Genomic DNA, 25,448 nt, shown 5'->3' on the forward strand with positions numbered 1-25,448 from the left:
ACATCTTTTCTTTATTTGTGTGTGAGGAATGTTTCCTGAAAGTTTGGCCATACCTTTTTGTAACACCCTGTATAATCAGCACTTCCTCGAGGTCTCTTTGCAGTTGGCCACTTTATCTCGGAGGATGTCTCCCGCAGTCGGAGACGAAACGTCAGGGGAGAGTTCTATACATCGACCACGGCGTGCTAACCCGTAAGATTTAAGTGAAGGCAATATCGGTCGTGAAAGCCTACACTGTATGATCACGTAGCGCCTCTGTTTGTCTCACAAGGGCTGAGTGCACCCCGCTTGCAAACAGTGCTCGGCAGACGGGATGGTCACCCATCCAAGTGCTAGCCCAGCCAGACAGCGCTAAACGTCGGTAATCTGACGGGAACCGACGTTATCACTGCGGCAACGCCGCTGACTTCGTAAGTACCGGGTGATCAAAAAGTCAGTATAAATTTGAAAACTCAATAAATCACGGAATAATGTAGCTAGAGAGGTACAAATTGACACACATGCTTGGAATGACATGGGGTTTTATTAGAACCAAAAAAATACAAAAGTTCATAAAATGTCCAACAGATAGCGTTTCATCTCATCAGAACAGCAATAATTAGCATAACAAAGTAAGACAGAGCAAAGATGATGATCTTTACAGGAAATGCTCAATACGTCCACCATCATTCCTCAACAATAGCTGTAGTTGAGGAATAATGTTGTGAACAGCACTGGAAAGCATGTCCGGAGTTATGGTGAGGCATTGGCGTCGGATGTTGTCTTTCAGCATCCCTAGAGATGTCGGTCGATCACGATCACGTTTAGCAATTTTTTTGGATCTAATAAAACCCCGTCTCATTCCAAGCATGTGTGTCAATTTTTACCTCTCTATCTACATTATTCCGTGGTTTATTAAGTTTTCAAATTTATACTGATTTTTTGATCACCCTGTATAATTACCAGATACTAGATTTCATATACTTTTACTTTTCAAATGCAAGTATTATGAAATACATGAGGATTAATACCATGTTACTTATATTTTATTTCTTCAATTTATTGATAATGTTATTATATATATTAACTGAGAAATCCACTACATGAACAGTCATTGTATGACGTTTATTAGCAACTGAAGGATCATGTGAGAACAACTAAAGAAAAACAGAAGAATCCAACTGATTGGAGCTTTATTCGTAATTATGAATCTGGCTTGTGGTAAGGTGTGAAGCATTGCAAACAGACGGCTACATTGTATTTCATGCAAACTGTTGTCGAACGTTTTTGTTTCTTGGAAGTACTGCAGTGGACGAATCTTCGAGAGGCCAGACCCTTTGCCGATAGATGCTGCCCTACGTTTGTAAGGCGAATTGTATTGGCTACAGTTGCTCGGCCTGATCCCCTTTTCTCTTCCAGTGTGAAATCCTGGGCCTTTTTTGATTCTTGCAGGAAGGAACCAGCCATTTCAATTGCTAACTATGACCTGTGTTTCAAGTAACTCACAGGTTTTGTGCCATACAAATGGCTCAAATGGCTCTGAGCACTATGGGACTTAACATCTTAGGTCATCAGTCCCCTAGAACTTATAACTACTTAAACCTAACTAACCTAAGGACATCACACACATCCATGCCCGAGGCAGGATTCGAACCTTCGACCGTAGCAGTCCCGCGGTTCCGGACTGGAGCGCCTAGAACCGCACGGCCACCGCGGCCGGCTTTGTGCCATACGTACATTTACTGCCTGTATATTTATAGAGGATGCTTGCTTCAGTTAAATAATACAATAACTTTAGCGACCAATGTCGGGATTTCAATGAGATGTTACGAGGTAGACAGAAGCATCAAAACGATCCACCACTCCCATTCGTAAGTTGTAATCCCTCATCCTTTCTGGACAAGAAACACTTCCCCTAACAACCCTGTTATTAGCTCTCCGAATAAAACATTTAGATTTAGCACACACACTTGTTTTCCCTTTCTTTCCATTCTGCTACTCCTTTATCTCCGGCCATAACTGTATGTCCCATTTTTAGAGTTTTCTCAGCAGCTTATTTGTCTACAGGAAATAGCTTTCGTTTTTTTATGACTGGCACAAGCAACAAATTTTTCTTTAGCATATTTTTCTTCATTTGAAAAAAAGTACCAATGAACAAGCAGTACCCTAGTCCTTCGTAAGGAATTGAAAGTTTTTCTATGAACATTCACCTAAGGACATGTTAGTGTGTCTGCCCTCATACACTGGCGTTCCTAGACAGTATCCTGTACCAGCACATGCAGTCACCCACATCGTAATACCCCTTTTAATTTATTGATATGGTGTATGTTGTTTCAAGGAACTTTTCCCTTCGAATCCCACCGCAGGTATCTCAGATATCTGTCAGGATGAAACAATTTCTTGAAAACAATGTTGACGACATGATCCAACGTAGCTCTAATCTCGTACAGTCAATCAACACCAATTTCACGCTTTTTTGACATTTTCGAATTATAATTTGTATCTAAAAATCTTAAAATTTTCAAGTAACATTTTACAGACATCACTTGCGCAACAACTGTTGTAAAAGTTTTAATCATTTCTCCAGTACAGTCCAAGACAAGGTAAGGGATTGAATCGCATGATAACAAATAAACGAAAGAATGCTTTCAGTTCGTTCACAATTAAATTAAATGCTTACTTTTGTGTATCGCACACAAATTTGACAAAGCAGTGATCTGCTCTGAGAACTCATCGGTCAAAATGACGTCCAAAATTGCCATCGGACTACTAACGTTCACTTCAGCCATGCTTGATTGAGAAAACAGTTCTGCAGTACTGTTGGGGTCCATGACCTGCCCTACACCAGAAGAGGGTTTCACTTACAACACTGTCAGTTTTATTTTCACTTTCTGATTCTTCGACAACTGAAGAGTTGATATGGTTTCATTGTTGCCAGTTCTGAGTTATCAGCCGTCTCGTCTGTAATGCTATTTAGTTCCTCTAAAATTTCCTTATCCATCAGACATCGTCTGTTGAGAGCCATGGTTAGGTCTGCAACAAAATGGAACTGTTAGCTAAGAAATAATACCTTCAGTGAACGCTAAGTTTACAATTATTGAATTCTCGATGGTGTTTCAACTAGTAAATTTGAGACAGACGTTCACATTCTTAATTGAAATCGTCTGCAACCTAACTTTCGGTGATCCGTGTAACATCTTCCCCTGTATCTTGAGGACGCAATTGTACCCACCACGTAAGAAAACACTCGTAATGAATTAATAAAACGTGATTATAATCGACAGTTTCAATCGAAAGGCAAGAACTCTTAGCTCGAAAATGAAGAATTTTGGGCTTTCTTCATAATAAATACTTCAGCACGCAACGAAAGTGAATAGTTCATACCACAATATGCGCAGAATTGAGCGTAGAATTATTACCTCACATTGGAATGCAATAATCTCAAGAATTTCTGAATTTCACAACAAGTTATTCTCGACTGTGTGCTGATCTAAACAATACTACATCCAAGGGTAAGTAAGAATGCTTACCACTTTCACTCCGTATTACGAGGGTCACTCCGAAAGAAATGCACACTATCTTTGTAAAAATACAGTTTTCGTTCTGCATGTGTGAAAGTTTTGCAGTGTGTAGATACATCCTTTCCGCTTGTTTTCAAACTTAGTTCAACCTGTTCCCGTGAGTGGCGCCGTCACAGCATATCTTCAAGATGGCTGCTACACTTGAAGTTCGTCAGAAAGAACGTGCTGTCATGGAATTCCTATGTTGTGAAAACGAGACAGTGGGAAACATCCACAAGAGGATGAAAAAGGTGTATGGAGATGTTGCTGTCGATCGCAGTACAGTTAGTCGGTGGGCAAGCCGGTTACGTGATGAAAGCGGGCACGGCAATTTTGTGGATTGTCCTCGCAGCGGCAGGCCTCGTATTGCAAAATGGTTCAAATGGCTCTGAGCACTATGGGACTCAACTGCTGAGGTCATTAGTCCCCTAGAACTTAGAACTAGTTAAACCTAACTAACCTAAGGACATCACAAACATCCATGCCCGAGGCAGGATTCGAACCTGCGACCGTAGCGGTCTTGCGGTTCCAGACTGCAGCGCCTTTAACCGCACGGCCACTTCGGCCGGCCCTCGTATTGCACACACTCCAGACAATGTGCAGAGAGTTAACGAATTGGTGACTGCTGACTGACGCATCACAGTGAACGAATTGTCACGTTACGTTGGGATAGGGGAAGGAAGTGTTTACAGAATACTGAAAGTGTTGGAGTCAAAAAAGGGTTTGTGCGAGGTGGGTTCCCAGCATGTTGACAGTGGCTCACAAAGAAACAAGAAAAACGGTATGCAGCGAACGTTTGGAACAGTACGAGAATGGTGGAGATGAATTTCTTGGAAGAATTGTGACAGGCGATGAAACATGGCTGCATCGTTTTTCACCAGAGACGAAGAGGCAATCAATTGAGTGGCATCATGCAAATTCACCCAAGAAAAAAAAGTTCAAAACCACACCTTCTGCTGGAAAAGTTATGGTTACGGTGTTTTTCGATTGCGAAGGACTCTGGCTACGGTGTTTTATGATTCTGAAGGACTCGTGCATGTGGACATCGTGCCAAGTGGAACCACCATAAATTCCTATGCATATGTGACGACACTGAAAAAACTTCACGCTCGTCTGAGTCGTGTTCGACCACATCGGCAACAGCAGGATGTTTTGCTGTTGCACGACAATGCAAGGCCACATGTCAATCAAAAAACCATGGAAGCGATCACAAAACTAGGATGGGCAACACTGAAACACCTGCCTTACAATCCTGACCTGGCTCCATGTGATTATCATCTCTTTGGGAAACTGAAAGACACTCTTCGTGGAACAAGGTTTGAAGATGATGGCTCCCTTGTGCACGCTGCCAAACAGTGGCTCCAAGAGGCTGGTCCAGAATTTTATCAAGCGGGTATACAGGATCTGGTTCCAAGATGGCGCAAGGCAGTTGAGAGGGATGGAAATTATGTGGAGAACTGAAAATATTGTTCCTAAAGGATGTATCTACACACTGTAAAACTTCGAAACATGTAGATGGATTTTAAAAAAATAGTGTGCATTTCTTTTGGAGTGACCCTCGTACATGTTTAGAAGGCAGTGAGGTGGGAATTCAAAAAGTGGTAAGTATCTCGTTCATTAAAGGCAGTGCCTTGTTATGATAAAAATCTACGCAAGCAAATGCTTCTGTATAAAGAAGCGGATGGTAAGTATACTTGCGTGGACGAGGAGCTAGTGACGTCAGAGCGTGGAATTCCACGTAGTGCGACGCTGCGGAGCGTGAAATAAAGAATGTGGCATGTCAGATTTTTTGCCTCTTCGAGAAGAACATGGCCAGTGGGATGAGACATCGTTTTACGTCACACGCAGAAAAGAGGAGCCACCATAATAAACATTGTATTCGGTGGGTCGTCTTTGTCCTAGAGTACTGGTACGAATATAAGCTGTTTCAAAGCGTCAGCAACTTGTGAAGCTCCCAAAAACCCGTTGTTTTAGCTACGATTTGCTGTATTAAAGTGGCGTGTAACTACATATCAGTAGAGTTAGGCTATCTGTGTTCGATGCGTGTGTGCTATGAAAGTATGCCGTTTCAATGTTACAGCACAATGATGATCTATCAAAAGCACGCCTTTTTGGTACAATTTTTCATAGTTAAATACCAAATAATGACATTTGTGTATTTAGTCTTTAGACAGTCTATGACATATACGGCGTAACGGCAGCAACATTGAAACTAGCGCAATTGATAGCATCTTGGGGTGTGAAGGGATAGGTAACACTTTCACGTCCACCTCTTTCCAATTCTTTACTTTTTTATTTTCTAAAAAGATGCTGGGTATTCCTTATTCACGTAATAGAAGCATTATCTCGAAAGTCTATGTTATCTATTATAAATAATGTATTTACTGCAATTCTTGTTGCAAAGGCTGAAGCGCGTTAATGGAAACGTCAGACAGAAATGCGAATGGAGCATTCGATTGAGTTCAGTGACATATGTCAGACTATTTCATTAAACAAGTAAGCTACCATGTACACAAGCCACCAAAGACAACGTGTGAGTCTTCTCATATATTAAATCAAGAGGAGAGATTCCGCTAATAATCTTAGTAACATTTGCTTCAGTTTCCGCAAAATATTGGTGCTCCATGGGCCGTTTTATCAGTAATTACCCCAAACAAATTACAAAGTAAGAGTATCAGGCCACACGCCTTAGCAGAAACATAACATATGAAAAATATTATTAACCACTGCGCGTCGTCGTGTCCAGTACAGGAATTTATCATAACAGACAAGATATGATATGTGGAAGCTGTAATCGTCATATTTGTCTTTAATCTGAACCAACACAATACATAAGGAACAAATACCTTCCGGCCACTTTAGATTAACAAACTATAATCGGGAACAGGGTTACACAGAGAGGTAACAACGATTCCTCAATATATGCTAGTGTATATATATAGTCTTCCTTTTTTGGTTTGGATCCCTGGCGGCACCCACCTTCATCCATTCCTCGAATACGGTTCGTACCAGGTCGTTCAATAATAATAATAATAATAATAATAATAATAAGGGAAAACACACTAAACAAGAAGATCACATGTTGGATAACCACAGCGACTGCATAGAAGCGATGGAAAAAACAGATGCCTATAAATATCTAGGATACAGACAAAAAATAGGAATAGATAATACAAATATTAAAGAAGAACTAAAAGAAAAATATAAACAAAGACTAACAAAAATACTGAAAACAGAATTGACAGCAAGAAACAAGACAAAAGCTATAAATACTTATGCTATACCAATATTGACCTACTCATTTGGAGTATTGTAATGGAGTAACACAGACCTAGAAGCACTCAATACACTTACACGATCACAATGCCACAAATATAGAATACATCACATACATTCAGCAGCAGAAAGGTTCACATTAAGCAGAAAGGAAGGAGGAAGGGGATTTATCGACATAAAAAACCTACATTATGGACAGGTAGACAATTTAAGAAAATTCTTTATAGAACGAGCAGAAACTAGCAAAATACACAAAGCAATCACTCATATAAATACATCGGCTACACAACTGCAATTTCATAACCACTTCTACAACCCTTTAGATCACATAATATCAACAGATACGAAGAAAGTAAATTGGAAAAAGAAAACACTACATGGCAAGCACCCGTATCATCTAACACAGCCACACATCGATCAAGACGCATCCAACACATGGCTAAGAAAAGGCAATATATACAGTGAGACGGAAGGATTCATGATTGCAATACAGGATCAAACGATAAACACCAGATATTACAGCAAGCATATTATTAAAGATCCCAATACCACAACAGATAAACGCAGACTTTGCGAACAACAAATAGAAACAGTAGATCACATCACAAGTGGATGTACAATACTAGCAAATGCAGAATACCCCAGAAGACATGACAATGTAGCAAAAATAATACATCAACAGCTTGCCTTACAACATAAACTTATAAAACAACATGTTCCCACATACAAGTATGCACCACAAAATGTACTGGTGAACGATGAATACAAATTATACTAGAACAGAACCATTATAACAGATAAAACAACACCACATACAAACCTGACATCATACTCACCAATAAAAAGAAGAAATTAACACAACTAATCGAAATATCCATACCCAATGCAATAAATATACAGAAGAAAACAGGAGAAAAAAATTGAAAAATACATCCAACTGTCTGAGGAAGTCAAGGACATGTGGCATCAGGATAAAGTTGACATTATACCAATTATACAGTCGACTACAGGAGTCATACCACACAATATCCACCAGTACATCAACGCAATACAGCTACATCCAAGCGTATATATACAACTACAGAAATCTGTAATTATTGATACATGTTCAATTACCCGAAAGTTCCTAAACGCAATGTAACATATACTGTACAGTTAAAAGTAAGTCACGCTTGATCAAGGTCCGCGTCACCTTCCATTTTTAACCAGACATAACGTCTGAGACAAGAAAGAAATAATAATAAAAAGAGACAACGACAACATCCCAGGTCAGAGCTGCAACAGGGCAGTATTAGACACACAAACACAGGCGCTTCTATAAACAGTGACAGGCCACGAAGCTACGAATTAAAAATAAATAAAGTATTGGAATTTTTTTATTATATACAGTTGTAAGCCACACTTAAATACTACTATTCTACATAGTTGCCATTTAAATTAAGGCACTTATCGTAGCGATGGACGAGCTTGGAAATGCCTTCGTCGTAAAATTCGGCCGCCTGCGCCTTCAACCACGTGGTTACCTCTTCTTGAAGCTGTGCGTCGTCATCAAAAAGCTGCATAGCCAACCACTTCTTCATTGCTGGGAATAAGTGGAAGTCGCTCGGTGCCAGGTCGGGACTGTACGGCGGATGAGGCAACAACTCCCACTTAAAAGATTCGAGAACTTCACGAGTGGCATTTGCCGTGTGGGCCCGGGCGTTGTCGTGAATCAGCTTACGTTAAAGATGGCGACTCATTACTCGATCGCATCGTTACTGGTGACGAAACATGGGTTAAGCATGTGAACTGCGAGACAAAATTGCAGCCAATGCAGTGGGTTTCACACAAATTCCCCCCAAAAACCCAAGAAATGCATGCAGACAATGTCGGCAAGAAAGGTGATGGCGACTGTCTTTTGGGACAGAAAAGGCGTGATTTTTGTGGATTTCCCTGAAAGAGGCACTACAATAAACTCTCAAAGGTATTGCCAAACTCTGCACAACCTCAGAAGAGCAATACAAAACAAGCGCAGGGGAAAGTTGGGCTCAAAGATCTTGCTGATTCACGACAACGCCCGGGCCCACACGGCAAATGCCACTCGTGAAGTTCTCGAATCTTTTAAGTGGGAGTTGTTTCCTCATCCGCCGTACAGTCCTGACCTGGCACCGAGCGACGTTGACTTATTCCCAGCAATGAAGAAGTGGTTGGCTATGCAGCGTTTTGATGACGACGCACAGCTTCAAGAAGAGGTAACCACGTGGTTGAAGGCGCAGGCGGCCGAATTTTACGACGAAGGAATTTCCAAGCTCGTCCATCGCTACGATAAGTGCCTTAATTTAAATGGCAACTATGTAGAAAAGTAGTATTTAAGTATGGCTTTCATCTGTATATAATAAAAAAAATTTCCAATAATTTATTTTTAATTCCAAAACGTAATGTACTTTGTGGATAGCCCTCGTAACTCGTGGGTACTTGTTGGTATCAATATCCACACGCGAGCTTCCTATACCAAAAGGCACAAAGAACTTTATTCTTGTTTGTTAATAAGCCCCCTAAAAACTAGTCCCACCAAAGGAAAATCTATCCTCCAAAAGCGGAACACTGCGGATGAATGAACATACACCAGGCCTGGTGTTAACATTGACCAAAAACAGTACCTCAGTGACACTGCATCGTCCGGCCGGCAGGTTATGCTCATGTCCAACATTCCGGTACGCAACTTGCTCGTCCACAACACAACTACAGCACTGCGTCCGCCACTGACTTCGTCGTCGCACCATCGCCAGGACTCTCTATCCCACTAATGTCCCGCGAACACACGAAAGGTCGTCTAACCACCGAGAAGAAGAATGACCAATCTAGGAGACAGTAGTGGGACAAGAGGGCATCACCCCACACTGCGGGTTGTCTACATCGGGGGCAAACCTATTGTCCTCCTTTGACTGACAGGTCCTTCACGTAAGGCTAATGAACTGGAATGTTTCCCCGGGGACCAGAAGTCGTGAGTGCCAGTCTATATACGAGGATGAGTCAAATGAAAACCCTAAATATTTATTGTGTAGAAGTGGTACAAAGCTGTATCACATTTCAACATAATCTGCCCCATGCTCAGTGCAAGTCCTCGAGTGCTTACAAAGTGAATAAATTCCTTTAGAAAAAAATTTTGTTAGTCCGCGCAACCACTCATGCACCGCGTGGCGTACCTCTTCATCAGAACGCAACTTCTTTCCTCCCATTGCGTCTTTGAGTGGTCCAAACACATGGAAATCAATTGGGGCATGGTCTGGTGAGTAGGGTGGATGAGGAACACACTCAAAATGCAGGTCTGTGATTGTTGCAACTGTTGTACGGGCAGTGTGGGGCCTTGCATTGTCATGTTGCAAAAGGACACCTGCTGACAGCCGTCCATGTCGCTTTGATTTGATTTAAGGCCCCAGATGATTTTTTAGGAGATTTGTGTATGCTGCACTAGCGACAGTGGTCCCTCTAGGCATTTAATGCTCTCAAATGACGCCTTTTTCGTCGCTTCCCTGCTGATAGTTCTGTTCGAAACTTCTTGGTTTTGGCGATGAGGAATGGCGCCATTTCTTACTCGCTCTCTTTGTTTCCGGTTGGTGGTTTCTACCCAAGTATCGATTCTTGCAAGTGAGCAATCACCTTCTCGTTGAAAGCGCCGAAGAAGTTCTTCACAAGCATAAACACGGCGTGCTCTCATTTCAGGAGTCAGCTGCCGTGGCAGCCATCTTGCAGACACTTGTGAAACTGGAACACATCATGCACAATGTGGTGTGCTGACCCATGACTAATCTGTAAACATGCTGCAGTGTCATTCAGTGTCACTCGGCGGTTTTCCTTCACTATGGCTTCAACTGCTGCAATGTTCTGTGGAGTCACAACTCGTTGTGCCTGACCTGGACGAGGAACATCTTCCACTGAAGTCACACCATTTGCGAACTTCCTACTCCATTCGTAGACTTGCTGCTGTGACAAACATGAATCACCGTGCTGAACCTTCATTCGCCGATGAATTTCAATAGGTTTCACACCTTCACTACGCAAAAACCGAATAACAGAACGTTGTTCTTCCCTGGTGCAAGTCGCAAGTGGGGCGGCCATCTTAACACTGATACTGCGACGGTATGTGTGCATCTGCACTATGCTGCCATCTACAGGCCATTCTGCACCCTGTTTGTAGCACGCTTACCAACTTGCAGGATAAAGGCGCGAAATTTCGATTTCTTATTACAAATTTAAGGTTTTTATTTGACTCACCCTCCTATGTAAAGTTACACACTTGAAGATGTTGTTATTTCGAAACTTTCTGTAAAATTTAAGTGCCTATATGTGGGTTGATAGGCCGGTTGATGTTTGTATCTTGCCAGTAAATATAATTTTGAGTGTTGACCAGCAGATTCGTAAAATCTCATCTTCCACTTGAATGGAGAAACGAATCTCGATCGTGAAATGTATGTGACGAACTGGGTCATTCTGGAGTGCTGGTAGTCAATGCAACAGTGAGGATGTGGATATTATGGATGCACTAACTGTCATTAGACACTCTACTTCAACTCTATTCAATTTAAAACCGAAAATGGGATGAGAATGCAGTTAAGTTAAAGAGTAACTTCTAGTAGTATGTATCTGAGAAAGGTGTGGAGCATTATGTAGTGTTCCTCTACGAACAGTTGGCTGTTGAAGCCATCGACGAGACCAGAATCTTCTACACGATTTTCTCCGCCCTTTTTAGACAATTGCTGACTAGAGTTGACGCAGCTATAGTACGCGCGTACATTTTCGTGAGCAAACTTCGTATTTTGGGAGTCAAGTAAAGCCGACAACGGTCGCTGCAGGAGGCTGAGAGTGCAAATCACGTTAGCCAGCTCGTCGGTCGGAGTTCCCGTCCGCTTCCACGTCGACGTTAGCTGCCTCGTCTCGTTGGAGGACGGGTTTAATGTGAAGTCTCCAGGTATGTATCTACACTATTGGCCATTAAAATTGCAACACCACGAAGATAACGTGCTACAGACGCGAAATTTAACCGACGGGAAGAAGATGTTGCGATATGCAAATGATTAGCTTTTCAGACCATTCACACAAGATTGGCGCCGGTGGCGACACCTACAACGTGCTGACACGAGAAAAGTTTCCAACCGATTTCTCATACACAAACAGCAGTTGACCGGCGTTGCCAGGTGAAACGTTGTTGTGATGCCTCGTGTAAGGAGGAGAAATGCGTACCATCACGTTTCCGACTTTGATAAAGGTCGGATTGCAGCCATGACAGGCATCTTATGCGCATGGCTCTTACGGATCGTGCAGCCACGTCTCGATCCCTGAGTCAACAGATGAGGATGTTTGCAAGACAACAACCATCTGCACGAACAGTTCGACGACGTTAGCAGCAGCATGGACTATCAGCTCGGAGACCGTGGCTGCGGTTACCCTTGGCGCTGCGTCACAGACAGGATCGCCTGCGATGGTGTACTCGACGACGAACCTGGGTGCACGAATGGCAAAACGTCATTTTTTCGGATGAATCCAGGTTCTGTTTAGAGCATCATGATGGTCGCATCCATGTTTGGCAAAATCGCGGTGAACGCACATTGGAAACGTGTGTTGGTCATTGCCACACTGGCGTATCACCCGGCGTGATGGTATGGGGTGCCATTAGTTACACGTCTCGGTCACCTCTTGTTCGCATTGACGGCACTTTGGACAGTGGACGTTACATTTCAGATGTGTTACGACCCGTGGCTCTACCGTACATTCGATCCCTGCGAAACCCTACATTTCAGCAGTTTAATGCACGACCGCATGTTGCAGGTCCTGTACGGGTCTTTCTGGATACAGAAAATGTTCGACTGCTGCCCTGGCCAGCACATTCTCCAGATCTCTCTCGAATTTAAAACGTCTGGTCCAAGGTGTCCGAGCAACTGGCTCGTCACAATACGCCAATCACTACTCTTGATGAACTGTGGTATCGTGTTGAAGCTGCATGGGCAGCTGTACCTGTACACGCCATCCAAGCTGTGTTTGACTCAATGCCCAGGCGTATCAAAGCCGTTATTACGGCCTGAGGTGGTTGTTCTGGGTACTGATTTCTCAGGATCTATGCACCCAAATTGCGTGAAAATGTAATGACATGTCAGTTGTAGTACAATACATTTGTCCAATGAATACCCGTTTATCATCTGCATTTCTTCTTGGTGTAACAATGATAATGGGCAGTAGTGTATAAGCCTTTCCTATGGCTGCTTAGTTGGTGACTTGTACCCGTTTAAATCTCTTTAGGAGGACACACCTGATCGCGGCAAGGAGGACCGCAAACCCAGCATCTGTTGCCCGCATCCCTTTGCTGCCAGAGACGCGGTTGTTTTCCAGTTGTTTGAATGGCTGTGTGTGTTGTTCGCAGGTGCAGCCCAAGGCAGACCTGGGGGAGTACCGCTGCATGCTTCGGACTCCAGAGGGACTCGTGGCGTCTCCAGCCATCGCCCTGGAGCTCGCAGGTCAGTAAGCAGCAGCAGCAGCACATAGACATATTAATTGAAACCTTCAGCTGCCGGCAGGTGTTGTTGATATACCTCGATGGGGACAGCTGAAAATGTGTGCCCCGACCGGGACTCGAACCCGGGATCTCCTGCTTACATGGCAGACGCTCTATCCATCTGAGCCACCGAGGACACAGATGAATAGCGCGACTGCAGGGACTTACGTCTTGCACGCTCCCCGTGGGACCCACATTCCCAGCTGTCCACAATCTACATTCGTAATGTTCCTAATATTTGAAACTTCCTGGCAGATTAAAACTGTGTGCCCGACCGAGACTCGAACTCGGGACATTTGCCTTTCGCGGGCAAGTGCTCTTACCATCTGAGCTACCGAAGCACGACTGACGCCCCGTCCTCACAGCTTTACTTCTGCCAGTACCTCGTCTCCTACCTTCCAAACTTTACAGAAGCTCTCCTGCGAACCTTGCAGAACTAGCACTCCTGAAAGAAAGGATACTGCGGAGACATGGCTTAGCCACAGCCTGGGGGATGTTTCCAGAAAGAGATTTTCACTCTGCAGCGGAGTGTGCGCTGATATGAAACTTCCTGGCAGATTAAAACTGTGTGCCCGACCGAGACTCGAACTCGGGACCTTTGCCTTTCGCGGGCAAGTGCTCTTACAATCTGAGGTACCGAAGCACGACTCACGCCCGGTCCTCACAGCTTTACTTCTTCCAGCCTTTAACTGTATATGAAGATAGTAACTGTTCTCGAAAGAACAGATACCATTGATGACCGTGCAGCTTCTCTAGAATAAATGATAATTAATTGAGGGGCTGCTGACAGGTGTTGTCACCTTAGTTGGCGCGAGTAATGAGCGGATGGGCAAATATTATTGGCCAAACAGGCGACGCGGAAACCGCTTCTGGAGATAGGCATATCCGAAGCTGACCTGCGTTCTGTCTTACACCGCAGTGTTTTCCAGATTTGGGAGACGGAATGGCATAACAGCACACACAACGAACTGCGTGTCATTAAGGAGACTATGAATGTGTGGAAGTCGTCCATGCGGGCCTCTCGCAGGGAATCAGTTGTCCTCTGTCGATTTCGCATTGGCCATACGTGGCTAACGCACCGTTACCTCCTCCGTCGCGAGGACCCACCTCCGTGTCGCTGTGGCTCCCAAATGACAGTACTCCTGTTGGACTGCCCACTTTGAGCCGCTCTGCGGCAGACTTTTAACTTTCCCAGATCTCTGTTTCGGTGTTGGGCGACAATAACTCCACAGTAGCTTTAGTTTTACATTTCATCCGTGAGAGTCGGTTTTATGCTTCTATGTAGGTTTTAGCGCATGTCCTTTGTCCCTCTGTGTCATCCACCCTAGTGCTTTTAGGGTGGAGGTTTTAATGTGTTGCGGAGTGGCTGGCTTTCCCTTTTTATTCTCGTGGTTGGCCAGCCACTGTTATCTGCTTTCATGTTTTACTCTCTTCTGTATCTAGCGTCTCTGTTGTTTTCTTGTCCTCTTTTGTTCCTTTTAGTGTTCGTTGCCTTCCTTTCGTTCTTACGGCTTTTCCTTTCTTTCAGTTTTGTTTATATGTTTCGTCCGTTTTATTCTCGCACTTGTGGCATTGTTTTACTAGGAACCAGGGACTGATGACCTCGTAGTTTGGTCCCTTCTCCCGCTTTTAAACCAACCAATCTCCACAGTAACTGGTGGGCAGAATCACTTGCCACAGTGAAGCGGGTTTCATCGGAGAACATCACTCTGTGGTTAGACACTGGACTCACATTCGGGAGGACGACGATTCAATCCCGCGTCCGGCCATCCTGATTTAGGTTTTCCGTGATTTCCCTAAATCGCTCCAGGCAAATGCCAGGATGGTTCCTTTCAAAGGGCACGGCCGACTTCCTTCCCCATCCTTCCCGAATCCGATGAGACCGATGACCTCGCTGTGTGGTCTCCTTCCCCAAACAACCCAACCCAACCCCAACATCACTCTGCAGCATTGTTGCTGACTCCGGTGTCCTGCTGGGTGCCTGGTCATATAGGAATATGGGGCAATGAACAGGCCGATCGGGCTGCCAAGGAGGCGTGCACAGAGCAGGATGTGGTCCAGTGTCCTATTCCCTTGCAGTCTGTCATCTCTGCACTCCACAAGAAGTGCATGGAGATGTGGGAGGAAGAATGGCTGGTGCTGACGGCCAATAATCTGCGGCTGGCGAAGTCAACAACTCGGTCGTGGCGTACGTCCTGCCGGTTGCTCAGGCGGAAAGAAGTGGCCGTCACACGTCTTCGGATTGGCCACTGTCCTCTCACACACAGCTTTCTATTACGGCGGGAGGATCCCCCGTTTTGTGATGCTTGTGGTGTACACATATCTGTCCGGCACATTTTAACAGACTGCATTTTATACCGTGATGCAAGGGCAGAAGCACAAGTTGATGGGGATCTGTCCTGTGTTGTAGCTAATGATAATAATAATAATGGCGTGTGACGAGGGCCTCCCGTCGGGTAGACCGCTCGCCTGGTGCTAGTATTTCAATTTGACGCCACTTCGGCCACCTGCACGTCGATGGGGATGAAATGATGATGATCAGAACAACACAACACCCAGTCCCTAGGCGGAGAAAAATTCCGACCCAGCCGGGAATCGAACCCGGGCCCTTAGGATTGACAGTCTGTCACGCTGACCACTTTTTTTTTTTTTTGTTTTTTATTTTTTTTTGTTTTTTTTTTGTTTTTTTTTTTCTACGACTTGTCGTTGTTTTTTTTTGCTGCCCCCTTTTTTTTAATAAAATGGAAATAAAAAAAAACAAGTGCCACCGCCACTTTTCATCCTATAACAAAAAAAAAAAAAAAAAAAAAAAAAAATCTGGGCCACTTCAGGCGTTGGCTCCTGACTAAAACCACTCAGCTACCGGGGACGGACGCGTAGCTAATGATGAGACGTGTGTGTCTAACGTTTTAAAATTTTGTGATGTGTCTGGACTCTGGCCTAAACTTTTAGGCTGGAGGTTTTAGTGTATTGCACAGTGGCTGGCTCCTCCCTTTATTCCTTGCGGTCAGCCAGCCACTTCCATCTGCTATATTGTTTTAGCTCCCTCTGCCGCTTTCTTCCTGGGCTGTCCACGTTTACTGTTGGCGGCATGCTTCGTCCCACGCTTCGGTGTGGTAGGCACATATTTTTCCAACCTTGTTACATGTGTTTTACGTTCTGTTTTATCATAATGTTCTGAGTATTTTCTTGACACCCGTCTCAACCTGTTACTGAGCGGGCGCTGAAGACCTTGCCGTCGTGCGCCCATACAACCCTCTCCATCACCATTATCATCATCCAACAAGCATGCTCGCTATACCAACTAACTCTTTCTCAACGGTGGTGTGGTTGAAGTGCGACACATTTAACAGGCTTCCGAGGATACAAATCAGCCTGATTTAATGACCGCGAAGCGATCCTGGCAGAGACACGTATACCGGTAGCGGTTGCAAGGTCTGCAGCGATCTGCATAAGAATGAGATGTCTGTTCCTTTTAGCCACTAAGGCTGCGTATCGATCCTCTTGCGGTGTGGTGCTCCATCTACGACCGTGGGCATGCATCCGCATAGCATTTACACCTTCGGCGACCGTTTTTAATCGGGAGATGTCACTGTTAGACACACAGATAACTGCGACCACAGCAGTAAAACTTTGAACGGCTTCGAACCGCCCAGCTGCTCGTCCACGATCGTAAGCGCTCAAACGCTGTCTTGCGCACATGTTGCAGTGCAACACGGAATATCGCACTGATAGGTTAAGGAACCGTCGTCGTCAAACACCGTACTGCATGGGCTGTCGAATGTGTACAGATCGATCCAGCACAGGCTTCGCTGCAGTTAACATGTTCCCCTCCGCCCCCTGCATTTCCTGTTGCTGTCATCTTTTGCGTGTTCCGTAGCAGCTGTCGGTTGTCCTGCACCAGTTGTCAAACACTTTTCTTCTTCTTTTGCTGGTGCCTTGTCCCGCAGTTTCGCAGGGTCGGCACGGTTAGGAACGGATTTGGCAAGGTTTGTTATAAGGGGTGGTCGGATGCCCTTCCTGCCGCCACCCTGTACGCCCCCCCCCCCCCCCCCCCCCGGACAGAATTAGTGTACCCCAACTGTCTGCGTCTAGTGTAATCCATGGAATAGTGCGAGCGTGTTCAGATGTCTGCGAGTCGTGTAACTGAGGCGGGACGTGGGGACCAGCCAGGTATTCACCTAGCAGGATATGGAAAACCGCCTAAAAACCACATCCAGGCTGGCCGAGACACCGGCCGACGTCGGTAATCCGCCGGGCGGATTCCATCTGCGGGCGGCGCGCCTACCCGAGTCCAGGAAGAAGCGCATTAGCGCTATCGGCTAACATGGTGGGTCATCAGTTGTCAAACACTATAGTAGGCAAACTTCCTGCAAGATTAAAACTGTGTGCCGGACCGAGACTCGAGCTCGGGACCTTTGCCTTTCGTGGGCAAGTGCTCTACCGACTGAGCCACCCAAGCACGACTCACGCCCCGTCCTCACAGCTTTACTTCCGCAAGTACCTCGTCTCCTACCTTCCAAACTTCACAGAAGTTCTCCTGCGAACTAGTTCTGCAAGGTTCGCAGGAGAGCTTCTGTAAAGTTTGGAAGGTGGGAGACGAGGTACTGGGAGAAGTAAAGCTGGGAGGACGGGGCGTGAGCCGGCCGCTGTGGCCGAGCAGTTCTAGGCGCTTCAGTCCGGAGCCGTGCGACTGCTACGGTCGCAGGCTCGAATCCTGCCTCGGGCATGGATGTGTGGGGTGTCCTTAGGTTAGTTAGGTTTAAGTAGTTCTGAGTTCTAGGGGACTGATGACCTCAGATGTTAAGTCCCATAGTGCTCAGAGCCATTTGAACCATTTGAAGCCGAGCGGTCTAAGGCGCTGCAGTCATGGACTGTGCGGCTGGTCACGGCGGAGGTTCGAGTCCTCCCTGTGTGTGTTTGTCCTTAGGATAATTTAGGATAAGTAGTGTGTGAGCTTAGGGACTGATGACCTTAGCAGTTAAGTCCCATAAGAATTCACACACACATTTCAACCATTTGAACACTTTTACTTGTCCAGTTTCGGTTGAAAAGATGCAAAATGTGTTGAGGGACATATGGAATATTCCCATTTCAGCTCCTAGCAGTTTCATGAAATTCTACGTAGCCTTCAAAATGGCGTCTGTAAAGGATGTGCGGTAGGTGCCTTTGGCGGAAGACCAGAGCTTCAGAGATATTCATAGGCGCTTGCAGAATGTCTTCTGAGACCTGGCAGTAAACAAAAGCGCGGTGAGCCGTTGTGCGAGGCATTTGTCATCAACGCAACAAGGTCGCGCAAACCTGTCGGATCTCCCGCTTGCCGGCCGGCCGCACACAGCTGTCACAACGGCAATGTCGGAAAGTGCGAGGTGATCGGCGGATCGCAATCACCTCCCTGCGCAGCTGGATGTCTGTGCTATTGCAATCCTGGAAAAAGACCAACTTGCTTTCAGAAAAAAAAGTGTTGCATTGCTTATTGAACGCCCCCTTGTACGAGGGTAATCCCAAAAGTAAGGTCTCCTATTTATTTTATAAGTACAGAACTCTGTTTGTGTGGAAATTGGTCACACTGTTATGAAGAGTGCTTCACGCGCTGTGCGTAAACATGCGCACGCCGCTGTCTTGGCAGCCGTTGAGAATGGAGCTCCCGTTGGATGTTACCGCCAAGTGCGAATTGCGCGCAGTTATTCGATTTCTGAACGCAAAGGGCACTGCGCCGATTGAAGTCCATCGCCAACTGACGGAGGTGTAAGGTGAGTCGTGCATGGATGTCAAAAATGTTCGTAAGTGGTGGCGAGAGTCTGCAGCTGGTCGGACCGAAATTCAAGACGAACAAAGGAGCTGGAGGCCGTCAGTTTCTGAGGAGACAGTGTTGAAGGTTGAGCAAAGCATGCGTGAAGATCGGCGGATCACCCTGGATGATCTCTGCACGTCGGTTCCTGAGGTTTCCCGAAGCACCGCTCACAGAATTTTAACGGAAACATTGAACTACGGGAAGGTGTGCGCAAGATGGGTGCCACACATGTTGACTGAGGACCACATGCGGCAACGAGTTCAAGCTTCCGGCGCATTTCTAGACCGCCTTTCAGCCGAACAGGACAACTTCCTGGACTCAATTGTCACGGGTGACGAAACCTGGGCATACCACTTTACACCTGGGACCAAGCGCCAAACACGCCAGTGGCGGCATCTTTCTTCGCCAAAGCCACGGAAATTAAAACAAACACAGTCTGCCGGTGAAGTCATGACAACCGTTTTTTGGGATCGGAAAGGGGGTATTGTTGGTCGACTTCATGCCCACAATGCCCACAATTAACGCTGACAGGTACTGTGACTCTGAAAAAATTCAAACGGGCAATTCAGAAGTGGAGAAGAGGAATGTTACACATTCTCCATGACAACGCTCGCCCACACATCGCTCGGCAAACCTTTACTCTCCTGCAACAGTTTCAGTGGAACATAATCACCCACCCAGCCTATAGTCTTGACTTGGCGCCCTGTGACTATCACCTGTTCCCTAGGTTAAAAGAACGTTTGGCCGGAAAGCGATTCAGCTCCGACGACGAGGTGAAAGAAGAGGTTCATAACTTTCTGAACAGCATGGCGGCGAGGTGATATGACGTGGACATTGAAAAACTGCCACAGCGTCTGCAAAAATGCATTGACAGAAATGGTGATTATGTTTAAAAATTGCTAAATGTTCGAGCTGTAAACTGATGTAAACCATTGTAGAAATAAACAGGTCTGTGTGCTTAGAAAAAATTGGGAGACCTTACTTTTGGGATTACCCTCGTAATTCCTGACGACCTCAACAGAGGAAGTTTTCAAAAGCTTGAAATGTACCGCGGCAGAAAAAAGAGTGAAACATTTATCAAAGAATATCGGCGCGAGAAACTACGTACTCAAGTCTTGGTCAAGAGTAAATATCAATGGATAGGTCAACGTAGCCTATACGGTCGCTCGCCTCAAATGAGTTGATGGATGGGATACCTGTACAGTTCAGCAGGTAATGTGCGAAGGAAGGCTCTCCCTTTCTGGCTGCAGTTTATTGTACGCTCCCGAAACAACGTAGAGAGCAGTTCAGTAGGAAAAAAAAAATTTGAGGCCCTCTTTCTTTTCAGACAAAGGAAGTGAATTGTAGAAGTCAGTGTGCATGTGAGCGGCCCGGAGGTTAAGCTGGGTGTACACGTGACAGTTTTTGACTGCCAGCGAGCTTTTGCGACTAATACATTACTGGCCATTAAAATTGCTACACCAAGAAGAAATACAGATGATAAACGGGTATTCATTGGACAAATATACAGGGTGTCCCAGCTATCTTGTCCACCCAAAATATCTCTGGAACAATAACGGCTATTGGAAAACGACTTTCACCGGTATCAATGTAGGGCTGGAGCCCATGAATGTACCTATTTGGAAACATTCTAAAACGGAAGCATATGTGTTTTTAACTCAAACTTATGTTTTTTAAAATGGACGTCCTATATTTTTCTTCAGCAATCCATAGCATGACAAAGCACATACACAATGGCGTTGATTGCATCGCAATATTCCCATTACATCCCGAGTCGTGAAGTTGACGCTTGAAACACCCGACATGCGCTGCTAGCGCACGTCCTGAGGCTCAGGCGTGAACCCCACGCTGCCCGTAATCGCGATGTGATTGACATGCGTAATCACACTTCCATACTTATCAAGAGGTCCGAAACGAATAATACGGTCTGCATTAACATCGTACATTCCAGCAGGTATTTATCCCATAGGCTAGGGGTGATGCGGTTCTGTAACATATCTGTGTACCGCAACGTTAGTCACAAAGTTAACTTCGCTTATCGTTAATCCGTTACTAAAAAGGTAATGCCGTTCAACGTTAAAACTTTACTTTACTGTAGATCTAGCGCAAGTGACAGTTAATCATTCACTCGTAATAGTAAAATTCATGTTGATGGATTTAGTGAAACGAGCAAGTGGACTAAACGTTTTACCGTTGTTTCGGACCTCTAGATAAGTATGGAGGTGTGATTACACATGTCAATCACATCGCGATTACGGGCAGCATGGGGTTCACGCCTGAGCCTCAGGACGTGCGCTAGCAGCGCATGTCGGGTGTTTCAAGCGTCAACTTCACGACTCAATATTTCGGGATGTAATGGGAATATTGCGATGCAATCAACGCCATTGTGAATGTGCTTTGTCATGCTATGGATTGCTGAAGAAAAAATATAGGACGTCCATTTAAAAAAACATAAGTTTGTGTTAAAAAACACATATGCTTTTGTTTTAGAATGTTTCCAAATATGTACATTCATAGGCCCCAGCCCTACATTGATACCGGTGAAAGTTGTTTTCCAATAGATGTTATTGTTCCAGAGATATTTTGGGTGGACAAGATAGCTGGGACACCCTGTATTATACTAGAACTGACATGTGATTACATTTTCACGCAATGTGGGTGCATAGATCCTGAGAAATCAGTGCGCAGAACAACCACCTCTGGCCGTAATAACGGCCTTGATACGCCTGGCCATTGAGTCAAACAGAGCTTGGATGGCGTGTACAGGTACAGCTGTCCATGCAGCTTCAACACGATACCGCAATTCATCAAGAGTAGTGACTGGCGTATTGTGACGAGCCAGTTGCTCGGCCACCATTGACCAGACGTTTTCAATCGGTGAGAGATCTGGAGAATGTGCTGGCCAGGGCAGCAGTAGAAACATTTTCTGTATCCCGAAAGGCCCGTACAGGACCTGTCAATGTGAAATGTCAGCTATCTTTATTGCATCAAAATATTCGAGGACTGAGAAATAAAATTAATGAATTAACTATCTGCATAGATGAATTAGAGTCTTCAAACCCAGCTGACATAATCTGCCTCTCTGAACATCATGTGACCACTGGTATAGAACTTTTAAGTGTTACAGGGTTTAGGTTAGCATCTCACTATTGTAGATCAGAAATGGAGAAAGGAGGAGTTGCCACATTCATCAGGAACTGTCATAAATTTAAGAACATAGACATTCATAAATTTTGCCTAGAACAGCATATGGAAGCATGTGCAACAGAATTAGATTTTCACAAAAAATCTTTCATAATATTAAGTGTATATCGAGCACCTGCAGGTAACTTTAATCTGTTTGTAAACCACCTTGAAGCTGTACTGGCCCATTTAACAACCAAAAACAAAGAAATAGTGGTTGCTGGTGATTTCAATGTAGATTTCCTTAAAGACTCTCCCAATAAGAACCTATTTGAGTTAGTAACACTATCATTCAACTTAATTCCCACAGTAAAGTTCCCCACTAGGATAACCACTTGCTCACAAACAGCCATTGATAATATCTTTATAGAAAAGTCAAATGAACAAAATTATATTACAAAACCAATAGTCAATGGCCTCTCAGACCATGACATGCAGTTCCTTCTGTTAAATGTTAATGCTGAACAGGATATAAAATCTGTTAAATCTGAGCTCAAGAGGGTAATCAGTAAGCCAAAAATTGATTATTTTAGGACACTCCTCAGAGACATTCACTGGACTGATGTTTACAGTGCTCATGGCATGAATGAAAAATATAACATTTTTGCTAATAAAGTGCTTACCTTATTTGAACACTGCTTTCCCCCAAAACTTACCAAGGTTAGAGCAAAGTCTACAAAGAAGCCATGGATTACTCGAGGAATAGGGGTATCTTGTAAAACAAAAAGAAAACTGTATCTGTCAATCCGAAACATTTCCAATGTTGATGCTATAGCACATTATAAGAAATACTGCAAAATATTAAAGACTGTAATACGGATGTCAAAGCAAATATATTACAAGGAAAAGATAGTCATATCAGATAACAAAATAAAGACAATATGGGATATAGTGAAGGAGGAGACCGGTAGAACCAGACATGAAGAGGAACAAATAGCATTAGGAGTAAATGATGCATTGGTGACAGATGTGTATAGTGTTGCAGAACTTTTTAACAAACATTTTATAACTGTTACTGAAAAGATGGGGTTGTCAGGTTCGGTAGATGCTGCTATGGATTATCTTAGACCAGACATTTCAAGTAACTTCCATAATATGAATTTGACCCTCACTACCCCAACAGAAATAATGTCCATCATAAAATCTTTAAAATCAAAAACATCTAGTGGGTATGATGAAATATCAACAAAGTTAATTAAAGAATGTGATTCTGAGCTAAGTAACATATTAAGCTATCTGTGTAACCAGTCGTTTATCAGTGGAATATTTCCCGAATGGCTGAAATATGCTGAAGTTAAGCCACTGTTTAAGAAGGGAGATAAAGAAATAGCATCAAATTTCCGTCCAATTTCACTGTTGCCAGCATTCTCAAAAATTTTCGAAAAAGTAATGTACAGTCGTCTTTATAACCATCTTATCTCAAATAACATACTGTCAAAGTCACAGTTTGGATTTCTAAAAGGTTCTGATATTGAGAAGGCTATCTACACTTACAGTGAAAATGTACTTAATTCATTAGACAAAAAATTGCAGGCAACTGGTATATTTTGTGATCTGTCAAAGGCATTTGACTGTGTAAATCACAATATCCTTTTAAGTAAACTAGAATATTATAGTGTAACAGGAAATGCTGCAAAATGGTTCAAATCTTATATCTCTGGCAGGAAACAAAGGGTGTTATTAGGAAAGAGACATGTATCAAGCTATCAGGCATCATCCAACTGGGAACTAATTACATGTGGGGTCCCACAAGGTTCCATTTTGGGCCCCTTACTTTTTCTTGTGTATATCAATGACCTTTCATCAGTAACATTACCAGATGCCAAGTTTGTTTTGTTTGCTGATGATACAAACATTGCAATAAATAGCAAATCAAGTGTAGTCTTAGAAAGATCAGCCAATAAAATATTTGTAGACATTAATCACTGGTTCCTAGCCAATTCTTTGTCACTAAACTTTGAAAAAACACACTACATGCAGTTCAGAACTTGTAAGGGGTGTCCCAAGAGTATATGTCTAACATATGATGACAAGAAGATAGAAGAAGTGGACGGTGTTAAATTCTTGGGATTACAGCTTGATAATAAATTCAACTGGGAGGAGCACACCACAGAACTGCTGAAGCGTCTTAACAAATCTCTGTTTGCAATGCGAATTTTGTCAGACATAGGGGATATAAAAATGAAAAAGCTGGCATACTATGCTTACTTTCATTCCATAATGTCATATGGGATTATTTTCTGGGGTAATTCATCAAGCCAAGCTAAAGTTTTCCGGGCACAAAAACGTGCAGTAAGAATTATATGTGGTGTGAACTCAAGAACATCCTGCAGAAGCCTGTTTAGGGAACTAGGGATACTAACTACAGCTTCCCAATATATTTATTCCTTAATGAAATTTGTCATTAAAAATATATCACTTTTTCAAACCAACAGCTCAATTCATGGAATCAATACTAGAAATAAGAATAATCTTCACAAGGATTTAAAGTCACTTAGTCTTGTACAAAAAGGTGTGCATTATTCAGGAACACACATTTTCAATAACTTGCCAGCAGCCATAAAAAGCTTAACAACCAATGAAATTCAGTTTAAGAGAAGCCTAAAGGATTTATTGGTGGCCAACTCCTTCTACTCCATTGATGAATTTCTGAGGAAAACCAACTGATTTGTATATAAGTACAACATAACTTCTGCACAATTTCAGTGCAGTAATGTGTTCACTGAAAATTTGTGTGTGTGTGTGTGTGTGTGTGTGTGTGTGTGTGTGTGTGTAAGTATAATCTAACTTCTGCACCATTTCAGTGCAGTAATGTGTTCATTGTAAATAAGTATTACAGTAGTTGTATTACATGTTTCTTACCTTATCAATAAATATAAAACTTTTTTATTTTAAATTCAGTGCAATAGTATTTGTAAAATGACTCTTAGTGTTCATTAAAAAATGACGATCATTCCACTTGGGACCTGTGGAATGGTACATTAGCTTATTTGTTTTAGTTTAAATATTTGTCATGTATTGTTGTTTTTCTGACATGTTCCACATCCTGGAGGACCTCCTCACTACGGATCAATTGGAATGAAAGTAAATCTAATCTAATCTAAAAAAAACATGCAGTCGTGCGTTATCC

General features: G+C 43.7%; 1 protein-coding gene and 1 non-coding gene across 2 annotated transcripts in view; one reads left to right on the forward strand and one right to left on the reverse strand.

The window, feature by feature from the left end:
- Positions 1–25,448, forward strand: part of LOC124552313 (protogenin A-like) — a 394,295-nt gene that overhangs the window by 68,032 nt on the left and 300,815 nt on the right. Inside the window, exon 3 of the mRNA XM_047126586.1 lies at positions 13,210–13,303. Coding sequence (XP_046982542.1) covers positions 13,210–13,303 — 94 coding nt within the window. The remainder of the gene's footprint in view (positions 1–13,209; positions 13,304–25,448) is intronic.
- On the reverse strand, positions 13,404–13,477 carry Trnat-ugu. Its single transcript has one exon. It is a non-coding gene; the product is annotated as a tRNA-Thr (tRNA).

This window comes from Schistocerca americana, chromosome 10 (genome assembly GCF_021461395.2).
Source record: "Schistocerca americana isolate TAMUIC-IGC-003095 chromosome 10, iqSchAmer2.1, whole genome shotgun sequence".
Taxonomy (NCBI): domain Eukaryota; kingdom Metazoa; phylum Arthropoda; class Insecta; order Orthoptera; family Acrididae; genus Schistocerca; species Schistocerca americana.